This window comes from Carassius carassius, chromosome 9, assembly GCF_963082965.1.
Source record: "Carassius carassius chromosome 9, fCarCar2.1, whole genome shotgun sequence".
NCBI classification, from domain to species: domain Eukaryota; kingdom Metazoa; phylum Chordata; class Actinopteri; order Cypriniformes; family Cyprinidae; genus Carassius; species Carassius carassius.
The window spans coordinates 23,296,432-23,309,371 of NC_081763.1; the positions used below are offsets into that span (position 1 = coordinate 23,296,432).

Below are 12,940 nucleotides of genomic sequence, written 5' to 3' on the forward strand. Positions count from 1 at the left end.
GATTTTGTTGCTATAATTGATGCCAGATATATAACATCAGCATTGTATATTATGCATGTATGTAGAACTTGCTGCTAGTACATTCAAAATCCAAAGGTGTCCCATTGATTTCTCTGAAATGCAAATAAAGCAATCTATCATGCTCCTTCCTTATTGAGAGTCGCTGTTGAGCTTTGTTCTTTCCCAATAATACTGTCTGTACATCTAATGCAAAATCAAGTTCAGGGCTGAATGCTGCACCAACCATGTATTGAGGAGTACAACACTCCGATTATCCAAAAGATGTCAAGAAGCTTTAATAATGACAAAATGAACCTACTTCTATATATCTATACTTGTTCTGTTGCCAATGTATAATTACCTTTTTCCCAAAATATATTAAGACTAAAGTAATAGACCAAAGAACATTGGTGCATGCAGTGTTTTAAGTTTATCAATCTCTTAGCTAAATTAGACCACAGACCACAATGCCAATTGCAAGTCCCTTCAGAATGCTGTTGGCAGATGCTTTCATGGTTTTTGATAGAGGTCTCTTATTCTCACCGAAGCTGCATTAATTTGGATCAAAATAAAAATGGTAATAATGTGATGTATTATTACAGTTTATACTACGAGGCCGTTTAATGCTTGAATCTGATTGGCTGACGAACGTTCTGAGGCGTGCAATTATTTTCAGGGAAACTCACGAACATAGTTCCAGGCAGCTCTCTTGACCGCATTACAGTTCAATATCGCTGCGCTGCACTGACGACCTTATCAATTAGATTATATAGTGTAGCATTTTAAAAGCTACACGTGACATTTCTCACAAGGGAGGAGACAGCGCTGTTTACCCTTATTAAAAATAACGGTTTTATTGTAGTAAAACTGTAGTAACCCATGGTTTTTTGCCATGTTGACTACCATTTGTATAACCACAGATTTACTACAAACACCATGGTTATACTATGGTTAATTTCGCAAAACCATGGTTAATTTGTGGTTATGGATTTACTATAGTAACCATGGTTTTTTGGTTTTATTTGTAGTAAAACCATGGTTAATTTTCGTAAGGGTAGAAACGCACAGAGGCAGCCTAATTCACACAAGCTCTCTCTCTCTCTCTCTCTCTGTGTATGTGTCTCTCTCTCTCGCTCTCTTTATAATAACTTCATTCATAATAACTGTATCAGAATGCTATCAGCGGCTCAAGCCTCCATTACCAGCTTTAGAATTACATTTTTGAACTTGCAAAAGAGGCATTGGATGAGATGCGGAAGAATTATCCTACTCACAATAGAGATTTAAGTACAAAAACCGGACGAATCCCTTTAAATATATCATCTGATCGATTTCTTGAGTTGTGGTAACCATGGTATAAGCGGAATAATTGACTCCGGGACGTTGAATTGGAAAAAGAATGCACACTTAACATAACTGTTTTTCTATTTGAATATATTTCTAAATATAATTGATGGCAAAGCTGAATTTTCAGCATCATTACTCCACTCTTCAGTGTCACGTGACCCTTGAGAAATAATTTTAATATGCTGATTTGCTGCTCAAGAAACGCTTTTTATTATTATCAATGTTGAAAACAAGTTGTTCTGCTTAATATTTTGTAAAAAAAACAAAAAAAAAACAAACATTGATGTTCGTAACAATCTAAAACTTTATTCAGAAATAATTAAAGCGGAATTCGGCAACTGACCAATCAGAAGGAAGTAGTCTTACAGGCCTATACTTTTCTATTACTAATTTAAATAGTAATTTTAGGTTTTTCTAAAACATTTAAATTGTGACACTGCATGATAATCATTGATTAGTTTTGCATTTTTTATTCATTGCAATATGGAAATAATTGCAGTCGAAGTGCACCAATGCAGGTTTCCTTTAAAGCGATAGGGAAAGCGTGTAGCAGACAGCTGGAGGCTAGCTGTGTGTGTGTGTGTGTGTGTGTGTGGGAGGGAGAGAGAATGACAGCGGCTCTGTGGCTCTTCTCGTTCACCTTGTGCAGGAGGATATACACCGGAGAATCCAAACAACACCACACGTATATGAGAATGCTTTTTATGTAAAGAAGGGTTGTGGTAACATGGAACATGCCAATTAGGGAGGAAATACACATTTAATTGTTCGGGGGTAAGATTTAACCTGTTGTCTTTCTGATGACTGTATCGCTTTTGTCTCTTGAAATGATGCATGAGCGCTGCTAGATTTGCTTACATGACTGACAAGTCCTGTGAGAGCAAAGCATCCCTACAGATATCAGAACATTATTAAACGTGTTAATATGTTGCGAAGCTTGTTTATTTATTTATTTTCATATCATTTGGATTTAGAGTAGTTCCGTCCGTTTGCGTCTTGTTTTTCTACTACACAAATTTAGAGGTTAAACTTTTGTTAAACATACAAAGGTACTATATCACAACATTGCTAGCAAGCATCAGGTCCTCTAAATGATTCTCTTACATCCTTCATCTGCATTCATCAGCCCATGCTGGCTCCGTGCATCATTTAGGAAAGCTTTTATACATGTTATTACATTTTATGAAAGATTTTAAAATATATTTACTTTCTTTCTAGTGCATATTATAATGATAAACTATAGAAAATGACTATAAAATGAGTGTGACAGATCTTGACAGTTCATGGTTCAGCAGCAGGTTTGCTTTTTATTTGCATGTCTTGGCACTGTTTACATCCAATATCTTGTTGTATGTTTTTGCATGTCTTTGGCTACACACTCTTACTATGTAAAAATGATTGACAGTAAACTATTCCATTGGGTTAAAACATCACAAACTCAATGCAACACGTTTGAGTAAGACATAAAAAGTGTGTTTGACCACTCTCTAGTCAGTGACGTAACACTGATATCAAAGATTGCTTTTCTTTTGAACCAGTCGTGCACTGCCAGCCCCCAGCCTCTTCAAAGGATGCATTGGCAGATTTCCAAGCATGTCCATCTGTGGCATCTTGGCTAAGGTTCTTCTCACTGGAAGTGCCTGATTTGCATTAGGAATATAGATTTGTTGTAGATTATCTGATTGTTCTTTCCTAAAATAGATCACACAGGGATGCAGTATATCCCTTGACAATGCATTACTAATGATGCACACATATGTATGTAAATAAAATAAAAAAGGACATTACTTGCACAGAGGCATACAGCAAATACAGCAAATTGCCAAAAGTGAAATTTCACATGGCACGGCTGATTTAACAGAAAGTGGCTTGAGGCTGCTCTTCACATGCTTTTTTGACAATTGGACAATTTTACATCACAGGCTCCTTTCATCTCAGTGAACTAAAAGAATTTGCCATAATGCTCAATATATAAAAAGTGCTAAATATATTTGAATAATAATAAATAGATTTGAATAATATGACATTTAAATTATATGACATTTAAATGATATATATATATATATATATATATATATATATATATATATATATATATATATATATATATATAAATTCTATGATGATAACACTTAAAAATAATGTAAACACTTAAAAATAATTGTACAAAAAAATGAAAATGACACACATTCATCATTTTCATCGTCTTACAGATCATATTTCTGACACTGTTAAAGAGGGCCTTTTCAGATATTCCAGGCCAAAAGAGGGACTATGGGCTCAAAAGGAGTAGAGAGACATAAACAGGCCTCCCCTGGCCAGACTCCCGAGGGCAATGTGGTGATGAGCTTTAGTTTCGAGAGCTATCAGCTGGAGGAAGAGGACTCTCAGGTGAAAGACATCTCAAATAAAGGAGTGCTGGCCCTTTCAGAACCTGGTGAGTCTCTTCTGCATAAGATGTGCCTCAATATAACTACAAAATGTCATTTGAGACACTATTTTGTATATGTTGTGCTTGTACAAATACAGATTTTGGTTTGGCAAAGACTCTGCTTGGTTTAAAAGGCTACAATGCTTGGCATGTGCTAGTCAGGTCTAATCATGTTAGGTGGAGAGGCTGTTGTCCCCTCACGTTCCCTGGTTACAAAGGTCCTGCTTATTAAATCAGTGGAGTAGGAGAACATACACATTAATCTTTAGAGTTTTGCTAGATTCTTCAAGCTTCGCATATAAATATGTTCTTCGTTTGATGTATGTGTTTCATTAAGCATGATTTAATTTCTTCCATCTCTTAAATTAGGTATGTAGTGTTAAAGTACTAAAGCTGTACAACCATTAGGAAGCTGGCAAGAGGTACAGAAGCGCGTCCATCAATCAGTTCCTCATCCAGAAAGAGAGAGAGAGAGAGCAAAATGTCAAATGTCTCATACATATGCATAAGTATACTTCAAAAAGACAGCACACAGGCTGAGAGATGAATATTTAGAAGACACATATTTTGAAATCTCATACAAATAAAACACGGGCAGGACTTTTGTTTGTAACTCTCACTTGTTGATTGTGCATACAAATTATGTGATTTTTGTACGTAGCGTTTGAAGAACCTATTCCAGACGACCGTTACCATGGGATCTATTTTGCCATGCTCCTGGCTGGAGTGGGCTTCCTGCTGCCTTACAATAGCTTCATTACAGATGTTGACTACCTGCATCATAAATTTGAAGGTACTCCATTATATTTATGGACTACATATTTTAGCTAGCTTTAAAATGAAACTAATTATGGTTGAAATTTCTGTTAATGATCGTGAGTTTTAAAACATGTTGTACTTGTGTTCCATGGTTATTGTCAGAATTGCTCATTATAATGTGTGTGTGTATGTATATATATATATATATATATATATATATATATGTGTGTGTGTGTGTGTGTATGTGTGTGTGTGTGTTTGTATAATATATATACACACAATTTTTTAATGTGCAAAATACATCTCTTATGCTTATGCATAACTTAAGGTTCCTTTATGACAGTAAGGAGTAAAAAATGTAATAAACTTCAAGGTAATTTCCTCTTTGTCTTCTGTGTCTTTCAGGAACATCCATTGTGTTTGACATGGGTTTAACATATATACTTGTGGCCCTAGTGGCTGTGATCCTAAACAACGTCCTGATGGAGATGCTGAGCCTGCACACCAGGATCACTGTGGGTGAGTGTGTTTATTTAGAGCCGTCCGACACGCACACAGACAGTAAAGCACAAAGCGATGGGGGAGGAGGCTGCTGATTGACCTGACAGAGCTGCTGGCCTGAGGGGAGAGAGAGGAGAGACGACAGTCCAGTCTGACAGCTGCACCGCTCATTTCAACCTGAGGAATAACGCTCACCAAATACTGCTAAATACACACTGCTTAAGAGGATGGCTCACATATAACCGAAACAGCAGATAAAAACAGGAAAATTGCATTTATGAATATAGCGATTGACTGATAATTAGGGCTGGGTATTGATTCAGATGTCCTGATTCGATTCAGTTGTTTTAATACAAATGCTATTGATATTTCAGAAAGAAAATTATCAGTAAACATCAGTTTGCAAATGGTGAATTAATAAAAAAAATAATTACATTAAGAACCACAGGCCTGTATTTTAAACCTTTTTTTTTTTGCATAGGGTCCTATTTTAAACAATGGGGCCCTTTAAAATATTCTTCTTATTTTTTCTTGTAATCAGATGAAGGCATAAAACATTAATTTAATTTATCCTAATCAAATGAAAATTGTGAACAAAGTGATGCACAACAGAGGTTTACTGTTAAAATTAAAAAAGAAAACAAATGTGATTATTTAAAAAATTAAGATTTATTAATTTGTATTAGCAGTACAGGAATAGCTAAATAGTAAAATATGCTGACGTTTCTTAACGTTAAACTAAACTTTTATTTTGACGGGTTGCCGTGAGGAACTTGCAGCTGCTGTGCGTGATATGACAGTAGTTTTCGCAAATGAAATGGTAAAATGCTAATGAAGTGACTCTCAGAGCAGCTTCGTGTATTCATATTATACGGCAGAAGCTGAAAACACCGCGAGCGTCGCCCGCGCTTTACTATAGGTGTATGTTAGTAAACAAAACAGTGCCCAACACCATCCGCCATTCATTCACTGATTGTGCGAATCATTGCGCCTTATGCGCGATATCAAATACTTCTGCAGATTTATATTATTCCTGTTGATTTCACCTGAGCATTGCCAATCACGCATATGGCTTTGTTCTTGGTTCTCATCAACAGTATCTCCGCCATGATAAGCGCTGTTTCTGAATGAATGACAGGCTTTCCATTCTAACATCGAGCAAGGTAAATAAGGGTGACATCTAGTGGAGAAGAGTAATGATAAGATTCACGTTGATCAGATCTCGTTTTAAATGTGTGCTGAAATAAATACCAGAAAACATCGATTGATGGCTTTTGAGAATTGATATCGAATCGACATCACTTAAAAAAACAATCTATAAATCGTTTTTTTTTGCCCAGCTCTACTGATAATACCATAAAAAACACACACAGCCCCAAACCCTTCACTAGCAATCAATTACTGTGATCTGAAAAGCAGCAAACAGAAAAATATGTCAATATCAGGCTTTTAAAGGGATATTTCACCCCAAAATAACAATTCTATCATAATTTACTCACCCTCATGCTGACCTACCATATACGACTTTCTTTCTTCTATTGCTATATGATCATTAGAAAAATATTTTCTGTACAGTGTTAGATAGTGGAGTCCAGCGATGTTTAACCTCATTATGGGTTATATTACATGGACAAAAACACTGAGACAATTTATAAAAATATCTTCTTTTATGTCCCATTGAAGACAATGTCATACAGGTTTGAAACGACATAAGGGTGAGTAAATGATTTCTGGGAGAACTATACCTTCCAGAACCCTGCAAAAACAAATCGAATACAAATAATATAATCAAATATTATAGGATATTGCTTGCAAATATTAAATTTTCTTCTGTTTTCTTTCTAATTATTTGTGAAATCTTCTAGAGATTTCTGAGTGACAATTCTTTAAAATTAAACCCTGAAGACTTTTTTCAGTGCATAGATTTTTTTCTGATTTGTGCTATCTCAAATTTGTTTACATCCAATTTCATTTTTTGCAGGTTACCTCTTTGCACTTGGACCTCTGCTTTTTGTCACAGTTTTTGATGTGTGGCTGGAGAGGTTCACCACAAGGCAGTCGTACATCATCAATCTGATGTCTATGGGTACTGTGGCATTTGGATGTACAGGTATTTGTTCATACTTCTCTTTCAAAAGCCGTCATGACTGCAGTAGTGTGTTGGGAGTGACTGTCCTTCATTCAGGCTCACATTGTGTTGTCAACCATTTCCAGCCATAACAGTTTTTAACCATATTGTGTTTCCAGTGCAACAGTCCAGTTTCTATGGATACATGGGGATGCTTCCCAAGCGCTACACACAGGGCGTGATGACTGGAGAGAGTAAGAGGCTTTGTGTCATCAGATGTGGTCATTAAAATCTATGATGTTTGAGTAAACCTCAAAAACAAGATTTTCATTCTTTGTTTTTTATTTTATTTTTTTCTGTATAGGCACAGCAGGAGTGATCATTTCACTCAGCCGTATCTTCACCAAACTGCTGATCAAAAATGAGAGGAAGAATACCATCATCTTCTTCACCATTTCCATCTGTATGGTGCTACTGTGTTTTATCCTGCACATAGTTGTGCGAAGGACACGCTTTGTCCAGTACTACACGGGTCTGGCGCGACAGGGCCTGTCCCACGCGAAAAACCACTCACACAACGGAACCCAGTACCAGGTCCACCATGATGTCATTACAGAAGATGTCAGATTTGTAAGTTTTGCCAAATGTGAACATATTTATAGCCTTTTTCAAATAGTAATTCCATAATTTTTCTGAAGAAACTAATGTGATTTTCACTGCATCTCAAAAAAATCAAAAAAATATCTTATGTTCAGCAGAAAAAAAAGTGTTGCATACAGTTAAATAACAATTTGTTTTTAGCATTAATTGACAAAATTACAGCTTGATTGGCACAATATAAGTATAAATATTGCTCTAGCTGTCTCATACATTTGCATTATGTTGCCCAGCCCTACATGTGTAGTCAGTTTTTTTTTTTGCAGGCAAAAGTCCTCAAGAACCCTGCTATAGGGTTTAGAAATCCATTTGGAATTAAATAAATCAGTAGCATTATCATAAACTGTTGGAGAGGTGTGATGAACTTCATTAGAATGTAGAATCATAAAGCTCTCTTTAATTTAGCTGGACTGTGAAAAGACAGTTTTCGTTACGCATACTCAGCTGTGTTTTCTTTAAATTCTTCCATAACTCCATTTCATTTGTGCCGATCAGTGCTCTCGATGACTGTGCTCTCAGCGGCCCTGAGAAGGACACAGCGAGAGCATGATTTAAGTGCTCACTCAGATGCAGGCAGTTTGAGTGGAGTAATATATGAAAGCACTTCAGATAAACCTCATGTTTTTTTTGCTGTGGGCGACAAACTAAGCACTCAGCTGTTCCTCCTCTTAAGTTTTCGTCCAGAAATTCATAGCTTATCAAAGTCATAGAAAAGCTTTCATGGATTTTTGGAGTTTATCCAACTTCTGAGGAGCCCAAAAAGGTGAAAAGTGTCCATTTGGGGTATTTAGAATTGATTCAGCTTCAATCTATGATGAAAAAAACAAAAACAAAATCCATCAGCATCCAGTACGAAGGACTGCACAGATGTGGCTAATCTTTAATTTAGCAAAGACACAATACCTCAAAATGAGATTCTTATTGTTCATTTTTGTTGGAAGCAGTTCCCGGTCTGTGCTTCCATGAGACCTGAATGCTCTTGTTTTATTCTCAGCAAATTAAGGTGAGTGGTTTTACTAGCTCAGCCAGACATTTAATCAAGTAATGGCCCTCCTCAAACAGGCCCTGCAGAACTACTAGTTCATCAAGAAACGCATTACAATATCTTAATGCACTGCACGCTCTTACAAAGTCGCAGTGACCTGCTTGATACGGTCACTGGTTCTGATGTGATCTCTGTTGTTACATCAAATGTCTTAGTACATGCAAAATGTTTTTTCCATATTTAACTGAAAATATATTGATGGTCACTCCTCTGTCTTGTAAGGATGTAATGTATTCAGTATGAATTGTTCAGATGTCCTGTCTGGTTCCAAGGGTAATGGCGCAGTGGGCTCTTCCCCAACTGAAGACGGCTGTACAGATTTTGCTGGAGGAAACACTTACGTAAGGTTTGATGTGCCCAAACCAAAGATTAAACAGAGCTGGCCAGGCATCAGAGGTGTGATCTCATTCACAATACTGTATGTTCTGTGTCAATCCTCATTAACAAAGAAATTATGATTTAACCGTGCATCAGAACTACAAAGCTAGCTGATACAGATAAATCAACCATCATTTTCATGTCATGGCCAAAAAATGATGATATGGTTGATATTTTCTATTCTAAAAATTACTATTTCCTCTACATCAAAAAAAAAAACATTTTAATGCTACAAGTGAGAGAGATATTCATTATGAGATCTGCAAAAGAATATATTAATGTTATTCAATTATTTGTATTTTGTGTTTTTGTGCAAATAATTAAGTTACCAGGTATTCATAATAATCAAGTCTTTGTATGAAGTTTTTGAAAGAAGTCTCCTATCATCATTATTTGATCATTTGATACAGTAACACTATTTTAATATAGGGAAATATTATAAATGAAAGGTTTTCCATTTTCTATTAAATTTTTTTTCTATTTAATATATTTTAAAATGCAGTTTATTACCATGATTGGCTAAGCTGAATTTTCAGCATCATTACTCCTGTCTTCAGTGTCATACAGTAATCAAGAAAAACTTTGAATTATTATCAATGTTAAAATTATACATCTTTTTCTTTGATGAATAGAAGGTTTAAAAGAACACATTTATTTAAAATTGATTTGATTGTAACCATATTCACGTTTTTAATGTTACTTTTGATGCATCCTTGCTGAAGAAGAGTATAAATTCTTTTTTATTATTATTTTTTATTTATTTAAGGACCTCATTTTCATGTTATTGGTTATGAGCAGTGACCCCTTCTGTTGCAGTCATGATCCTGCATCGTTATGTGGTTGCCCGTGTGATCTGGACATACATGCTGTCTATTGCTGTCACTTACTTCATCACGCTGTGTCTTTTTCCTGGACTGGAGTCGGAGATCAGGAATGTCACACTGGGGGAATGGCTGCCCATCCTGATCATGGCCATCTTCAACATATCTGACTTTGTGGGCAAAGTATGTTCACTGACATGATGACATTACAGATTATGTCATCAACTACATTCTTTGAAGTAATCTGACACCCAATCTTGTCTCTCCATGTGTCTAGATCTTGGCAGCCGTGCCATATGAATGGAACGGAACTCGTCTTCTCTTCTGCTCATGTGTGCGAGTCATTTTCATCCCTCTGTTCATCATGTGTGTGTATCCGGCTCAGAAGCCCTCCTTCAGCCACCCGGCATGGCCTTGCATCTTCTCTCTCCTCATGGGCATCACTAATGGCTATTTTGGCAGTGTTCCCATGATTCATGCCGCAGGCAAGGTGGCACCTGAGCAGAGGGAACTAGCAGGTAAATCTATCACCCCATTTAGATTCATAGAGTATAAATGCACAAGTCTATGCAGATGATCAGGTGCTTGTATGTAAGCCTAAACTTTCAGAAGGATGCATTTATAATCTCTTCTCTACAGATGCAGTCATTAACTTTAGTTCTTGTGATTTGTTTTTCCCACAGGGAACATAATGACTGTGTCCTACATGTCTGGACTGATGTTGGGCTCTGTGGTCGCCTATGCTGCCTACAGTTTTACTGCTTCAGGCTCCAGCCTCCACTCAGAGACTGGCTATAACTTTACCCAGGGGTACTAGTACCAAAAAACATGACTGTTCCTATCATCAGTCTCATCAGGTGGGACCTTTGCCAATCTGTGTAGCAACTCTGCAGTTCCCATAAATCAGACCTCTGCTGCCGGCTTCTTTTGGCCCACCTGCAATGCTGTATGCCTGTGAATGTATTCAAATGGATGAAGAAACAAGCTTTGACACTGTAAAGAGTTATATATGTGTGCTTATTTGTGTTGCCTCTTCTTGTTCTCTGAGAGTGCTTTTTTCATGTTGCCAAAAGTTCTTTGGTGCGTTAAAGATGGCACACGTTATCTGTGTGGTGATAAAGCCAGATTGAATACATTTGGTGTTCCTCCTGATTTAATATCTGATTCCACATTCTGTGGTGCTTTATATGGTATGACAGACAAACATGAACATTTATGAGTATATTCTGACAGGTCTGATAAACTGTACTGAATAAGGGTCATTTATGTCTGGATGCATGTAAAAGAGATTTGATGAAAAGAAAACAATAATCTTTTGAGTGCAATATGGACCTTTTTACTAAAGCTAAATGAATGTAAACATCTATAAATAAATAGATGCAAAAAACAGAAATCCATTTTCAATTGACATGATCCTTACACGATTACAAGATTATTTGTGATATTTAATAAACCAGATTGTATCTTGCAACTGCAGATATTTTTTAAATGAAGAAAATGTTGTAAAGAAAGCATAATGATGATAGCGGTTATTATGGCTAATTTCCACACCATTTGCATGCTGACATTTATTATATGAACAGCCAATTTAAGTTTTACTCTTTAGTTCACAAATCAAGTGGAAATGTATACTCCTCTCCAGTTCTCCCAAACAGTATTTGGCCAAAACTCACACCATTGGCTGACAGCTGTTTTCAGAGCCTAGGGCTGTCAGACAGACATAAAAAAATGTAAGACTTCTTTAGTGATTTCAGTTAGTGGGGACATTATGTGCATTTTGTTTTTAATGACAATAGGCAAAAGTAACATATTCCAGACAGCAGATGGCGCTGCTGCACAACGGTTTTTAGACCAGTGTCAGTCCAGTGGTCTTGACAAACAACGCTTTTTATAGTATATTAAAAACCAGTGTACATGTGCTTCATTTCTGTTTACAAATAAATCTGATTAAACACAAATGATAAGTTAACACTTACACCTCAAACTGCTCATATTACGCAAGTTTCTAGCCAAGTCCTCGGACTAAGGTAGAGAGCAGATGATTCACTCAGTTTTAATGGAAGAATATTCTGATTCTGAAGATGCTCTGTACTGTGGTGATATGCTGATATGTGGAGGAAACATGCGGAGATGGTGGGCTAATCAGCCAACACCAAAATCCATCAAAAACCCCAGACAATTTACAGCTACTGTGAGAATAGCAATGCAATAGGCAATCAAATTCTAGGCAGTCGATCCCTTTCTGCCTGGATAGCAGGCACAGCACAGGATTTCTCTAATAAATTCATAGAACAATTGCTGGTTTGGTATTAACGCTCACACAGTTATTTTTCTTGACTATAATGACAGCAATACAGTATTAGGTTTTAATTGCATGCAGCAGGAAAAGCTTATTTTCATACTATTAAAATTTTTAGTCACTAGACTTCCAGTAGCTACTTTCACTACATGGACAGTCACCCTGGGACGACCTGAGGCATCTCGAGGGCATGATGGTGAAGGGAGATCCCAGTCCCTCTCCAGCTCATGAACTGACACTACAGGGGTTTCCAATAGAAACCCTTAATGCTTTATTGATAGGTATAGTAGAGAAAAGACAAGATATAATATGGACCCGAGAACTGGTGGACAATATGAACCGGGCTTTACACACATATGGACATATACGTACACTAACCATTAACCTGTTCATTAAATATGAAATGGTTTCTGTTCATATTATGGAATAAAATCTATTTTATATATATATATATATATATATATATATATATATATATATATATATATATATATATGCTATAGCTTCCAGTTAACCACTGCAGTCCTGACAAAATAATAAAAAAAAAAATAAGAACTATATATTTTTGTATAATTTTGTACAAAATGTATATTTTTAAATTCTGTTGCCTCAGTCTGTGTAGATTAATTATACA

General features: G+C 36.2%; 1 protein-coding gene across 2 annotated transcripts; it reads left to right on the forward strand.

Annotated features, from left to right (window-relative positions):
• Positions 1-2,000: 2,000 nt before the first annotated feature.
• On the forward strand, positions 2,001-11,376 carry LOC132149355 (equilibrative nucleoside transporter 4-like). 2 transcript variants are annotated; one of them, XM_059558517.1, is made up of 11 exons: positions 2,001-2,121; positions 3,561-3,784; positions 4,440-4,571; positions 4,943-5,056; positions 7,020-7,148; positions 7,286-7,360; positions 7,471-7,736; positions 9,081-9,204; positions 10,003-10,190; positions 10,285-10,525; positions 10,691-11,376. In XM_059558517.1, exons 2-11 carry the CDS (start codon positions 3,622-3,624, stop codon positions 10,822-10,824), a joined length of 1,566 nt encoding a protein of 521 aa, XP_059414500.1. In that variant the 5' UTR covers positions 2,001-2,121; positions 3,561-3,621; the 3' UTR covers positions 10,825-11,376. The 2 variants fall into 2 exon arrangements, with proteins under 2 accessions (XP_059414500.1, XP_059414501.1); XM_059558518.1 differs by having other exon boundaries at positions 3,585-3,784.
• Positions 11,377-12,940: the final 1,564 nt, after the last annotated feature.